Here is a 5,462-nt window from a genome sequence, read left to right on the forward strand (position 1 = left end):
ACATTTTAATAAAAGTATACACGTGTTTAAGAGAAATGTGAAAGACACATCTTTTGGTTAAAGCTTGGTGTCATATAAAAGCAGTTTATATGACTCACACTCTTTCGGCACAGGAGCCCAACTGTAAAAGCAAAAAAGGCTGCATGCACAATCTCTGCATAGAAACTTGATGAGAATGTGCAGCCCAGTGTGTGATCAGGGAGTATGGTTAGACAGTTACGGGGCCTCATTTCTCTTCCTTCTCCTCCACATTTGCACATTTTCTTAAGGGAGTGTGGGTGAACGTTATAAGGGAAAGAGGGTCAACACATTTTCTTTAAAAATATAAACAGAAAGAGATGCCCGACACTGCACTCCATGCTGACATCCTTGGTCCTGATGTCCGAGTCATAGTAAAATCTGAGGCTTTGAATGAAAGGAGCCCCTGTACCCTCCTCAGGGACCTGTGGCTGCCTCCCAGCCCAAGCCCCGCCCCATCCAGCCCTCACCTAGGTGACCGCCACCCACTGACGGTTGGCGCGTGGATCATGAGCTCCCGGGCACTGAAGCCGTCTTCGTGTCCAGATGAGCTGACAACTACAAATCCAATCTTGTGGGGCATTCTGCACGTTTGGGCTGTTTATAAGAGCAGGAAAGATTTCTTTAAAACAAAGGAATTCACTAACACACGGACATTTAAAGGGTTAGTTCATGCCTTGCTAACACACACAATAATGCACTAAGTATTCAGAATTTTCCCATCTCTTTGAAAGAGTCTATTTTTTTTTCTTGTTAAACACTTTTTATAGATGCTTCTGATTCTGTTTAAGGTATCATTTAAGTTATCTTGACTTTTCCCAAATGTGTGTCCAAAAAGTTCGACGAGTGCTGTGGATTGTGCTCCCCAAAAAGATATGTTAAAGTTCCACCTGTGGAACCTGTGAATGTGACCTTATTTGAAAATAGGGTCTTTGTAGGTGTGATCTAGTTAAAACGAGGTCCTCGGGGTGGGCCCAATCCAATGTGACTTTTAAGAAGAAGGGAAGAGATGCAGCCACACAAAGGGAGAGCGCCATGTGGTGACAGAGGCAGAGACCGGAGCGACGCATCTCTAAGTGGGCCAGCCAAGGGCGGCCGAGAATGGCCAGCAGGCACCCAAGGCTAGGAAGAGGCCAGGAGGAATCCTCCCTACAGCCTCCAGAGCGAGAGTGCAGCCCTGCCCATACAGCCATCTGACTTCTGCCTCCAGAATGAATTTCTGGTGTTTTAAGCCATCTAGTTTATGATATTTTGCTATGTCTAGAATATAAACACAAACTTCTTTCTATTAGTTAGGAAACTAATACAGCCAGTAAGTTAATTAGTCATACAATACCAAGGGGAAAAAGGCAACGTAAGCGCTAGCATAACAACTGCTAAATGAATGTGTACGACCAGAAGGAAGAGCAGGAATGACAGGCAGGCATATTAAGTACAAAAACGTTCACGCAGAGTCAGGTTGAGGGACTGACTCACAGGACATTGAGCCCAATTTGCTCAGGGATTCTGGGTTACTTTTCAGTTACTAAGCCAGTCAGATTCCTCCTAAGTAAGCCAACTTGGGTTAGGTCTAAATCATCGGGGGGAAAAAAAGGCTCCTCACTAAACCAGGATAAAGAAGACTCCATCAGAAAGTTCTCTGGGATAAGATAAACTATTAATTGAAATTCCCAATAGGAGGTAACATATAAACATACCCCCACATAAAACTGTACGTATTTTGACATGCTTGATGCATGATCTAGATCTTTCTTTTACTTTCATTGAGAATTTGAAGAGGACCACTTCAATATATTAATTATTGGCTGGCATTATTGCTAATGTTTCTTGGAATGTATAAACAAAAGCACTAAGATAGAATGATAAACCATCATTGAGATTCTAGTTATTTTTTGCACAAAGTTCACTGCAAGATGTTACTGTATATTAAACGAAAACAAAACTACACCAACCCAGAAAATAATTTTTAAAAAGCCCCCCAAAACAGGATGAGGCTGGGTGTGGTGGCTCACGCCTATGATCCCAGCACTTTGGGAGACCGAGGTGGAAGGATCACTTGAGCCCAGGAGTTCGAGACCAGCCTGGGTAAGATAGTGAGACCTTGTTTCTAAAAAAGCAAACAAAAAAAGAATTTTGAAAGGATGAGTGTGGTTTAACCCACTGTTAGCTGCACAGCCCCACCTGCACTCTGGGCACCCTATGCCAGAAACGCACAGCCCATGGCTCCTACTCCTTCCTGACCTGGCACTTCTGGGTCGCGTGGGCTCTCAGCCCAGAGGTACTTTTCCCTTGGCCACAGCATCTCTCTTCACCCACTCCCCACCCAACGGTGTGCCAGGTCCTATCAGGCCTACCCTTCCTTCTGATCCCACTGTCTTTTCTAGACAGCAACCACCTGGTGTCCCCACCTGAAGCGCCTCCCTCAGACAAGTCCGAAGTTCCTGTTGTGTGAACGTGCCTCAGGCCCAGCTTCAGTCATTTCCATCCATGTCCTAACTCCAGAGCTCTCGGTGGGCTCCACAGCTAAGGATCAATGCGCCAACTCTCCCCTGACCCTCACGTCTTGTCCTGAATTCTGAAGCCCAGCCAAACAATCAAAGCTCAAAGTTAATACCCTTCAGCTCTGAAGCCCTCCAATCCTTTCATCATCTTTTTTTCCTTTTTTGAGACAAGAGTCTCACTCTGTCACCCAGGCTGGAGTGCAGTGGCGTGATCTTGGCTCACTGCAACCTCTGTCTCCCCAGTTCATGTGATTCTTGTGGTTCAGCCTCTCAAGTGGCTGGGAGTACAGGCATGCACCACCATGCCTGGCTAATTTTCTTTTTTTTGGTATTTTAGTAGAGACGGGGTTTTGCCATGTTGGCCAGGCTGGTCTCGAACTCCCGGCCTCAAGTAATCTGCCCGCCTTGGCCTCCCAAAGTGCTGTGATTACAGGCGTGAGCCACCATCCCAGGCCCCTTTCATCATCTTTAAGGGCAGGGCCTGTCACTCCCTATCCCACCTTGAAAATAGCTCTTGTGCTCAGGCTGTTGGGTTCCAGTCCCCAATTTTTTTTTTTTTTTGAGAGAGGGTCTCACTCTGTCACCCAGGCTGGAGACCAGTGGCGCAATCTCGGCTGACTGCAACCTCTGCCTCCTGGGTTCAAGTGATTCTCCTGCCTCAGCCTCCCAAGTAGCTAGTATTACAGGTGTGCGCCACCACACCCACCTAATTTTTGTATTTTTAGTAGAGATGGGGTTTCACCATGTTGGCCAGGCTGGTCTCGAACTCCTGACCTTAGGTGATCCACCTGCCTCAGCCTCCCAAAGTGTTGGGATTACAGGCGTGGCCATTATGCCCGGCCCCGGTTTTTTTTTTCATACAGGTTCTCGCTCTGTTGCCCAGGCTGTACTGCTGCAGTGGCGTGATCATAGCTCACTGTAACCATGAACTCCTGGGCTCAAATGATCCTCTTGTCTCAGCCTCCTGAGCAGCTAGGACTACAGGCACATGCCACCATGCACAGTTACTTTTTTTTTTTTTTGGTAGGGATGGGGTTTCACTGTGTTGTCTAGGCTGGTCTTGAACTCCTGGCCTTCAGTGATCCTCCCACCTTAGTGTCCCAAAGTGTTGGGATTACAGGCATGAGCCGCTGAGCCTGGCTAGTCTCTGATCCTAACCAACACTCTCTGTTATGGCTCGAAGACGTAAACATAGGACCTTTTCAGTCAAACAGAAGGGTGTTTCCAGTATGCTATATTGACCCCAACAAATCTAAAACAAAGTACTGGCATTTAAGAACCAGCTAAGAGAAATGCACAGGCACTGTGGAGGCAATGCTATTACCTCAGTCTGGTATTTGAAAAGGATTCCTTTTTTAGCCTACCCCCTCCCAAAGACCTTCCAGTTGTACCCTACGGTCCCCTCTGTGTAAACCTTCAAGTGTTACATAAGATACTTGGAATGTCCCTGAAGGATGCCACTTTTAGGCTCTATAAAAATCACCATTAACAATTTAGGAAGAAGCAAAGCTCTGTTGAACGTCCAGTTATTGGCTGGTCTTCCTCACCAGAGGCATGAGGGATCCCCGTTGTCCCAGGGACAGCCATCGGCATCCCGAAAAGTGCCAGAGTACATCTCTCCCCAGGCAGCGATGACCCCATGGCGGTCTCATCCCTCACTACACTTTCCTAGTGCTGGCATGGTAAAAGGCAATTAACTATAAATTAAACGGAAACTCAGTGTAGCAACTTCCATTTTGTTACAAGACTAGGAAACAAAACTTGTTTCTGATTTTCTTTTTAAGAAGACTTTTAAGTGTGACCGCGCGCGGTGGCTCATGCCTGTAATTCCAGCACTTCGGGAGGCCGAGGAGGGCGTATTACTTGAGGTCAGGAGTTCGAGACCAACCTGGCTAACATGGTGAAACCCCGTCTCTACTAAAAATAAAATATTAGTCGGGCTACTCGGGAGGCTGAGGCAGGAGAATCGCTTGAATCCGGGAGGCGGAGGCTGCAGTGAGCTGAGATCATGCCATTGCACTCCAGCCTGGGCGACAGAGTGAGACTGTCTCAAAGGCTTATGGGTTTCTGATCAAGTCATCTTAGCGACTGAAAGGGCTTCAGAGAAATCTTAACTTAAGTGCAAACAAAACAAAACAAACCCAAAAACAAAAAACAACCAACCATCAGACTTTAATCTCTATAGGGACAGAGCAACTTTCCTCAAACTTTTGCTCAGCAGAACACATCTGAAACTGGCCCGCTATGTACTATGCATCCAGAAGAGGAAAAGCCGGATCTGAAAATAATATTCCACGCTAAATGGGCAGTCCCGGCCTGGGCAGGCGCTCCCAGCACCCGTGCTGAGCTCCCCGGCATCGGGCACCACGGGACCGCGCCGGCTCTTCGGCTACAGCAAGGCCGGAATCTAACTCCACACCGTCCGCGCTTGCACCGCGCACCCAGGCTTCGTACCCAGCTCCCAGGTGGGGACCGCGCCCCCGCTGCGCCCGAGCCCCGCTACCCACTCCGGCCCTGGCCCGGAGCCGCAGCGGCCCGGAAGGTACCTGCTCAGAGGGAACGGCTCCGACTGGCGCTGCCGCGGCCCCGGTGGAGAGGGCGGCTGGGTCGGAGCGGTGCCGCGGCCCGGGGAGGTGGCCAGACTGCGCCTCAGCACCCGGACCCCAGGGGCGGGCGGGATCCGGCTCTCGTAGACTTCCTCGGCAGCAGCCGCTTCCTCAGACGGAACTCAGGGGGCGCCCCTTCCGCCGCCCCAGGCCGCCTTGCACCCCAAGCTGCTGCGGCAGTGACAGGGAAGAAGCCAACCCGGCCGCCTCTGCCCATCGCCCCGGCCGCAGCCGCCGCTCTCATGACAACCAAGCCCAGCTCCGGGCCGGGGCCTCTGCGCGTGCGCGACCCCGCCCCGCCCCAGGCCGCGCCTGCGCACAAGGGAAGGGCTCCGCT

At 49.9% G+C, this 5,462-nt stretch overlaps 1 protein-coding gene across 1 annotated transcript in view; it reads right to left on the minus strand.

Annotated features, from left to right (window-relative positions):
• The window catches only part of CEP104 (centrosomal protein 104), a 45,919-nt gene extending 40,534 nt beyond the window's left edge, over positions 1-5,385 (minus strand). The window contains exons 1-2 of the mRNA XM_030805300.1: positions 5,066-5,385; positions 489-615 (exon numbers count right to left, since the gene is read on the minus strand). Coding sequence (XP_030661160.1) covers positions 489-601 — 113 coding nt within the window. The 5' untranslated portion in view covers positions 602-615; positions 5,066-5,385. The remainder of the gene's footprint in view (positions 1-488; positions 616-5,065) is intronic.
• Positions 5,386-5,462: the final 77 nt, after the last annotated feature.

The sequence above is a fragment of the Nomascus leucogenys genome, chromosome 24 (assembly GCF_006542625.1).
Source record: "Nomascus leucogenys isolate Asia chromosome 24, Asia_NLE_v1, whole genome shotgun sequence".
NCBI classification, from domain to species: Eukaryota; Metazoa; Chordata; class Mammalia; order Primates; family Hylobatidae; genus Nomascus; species Nomascus leucogenys.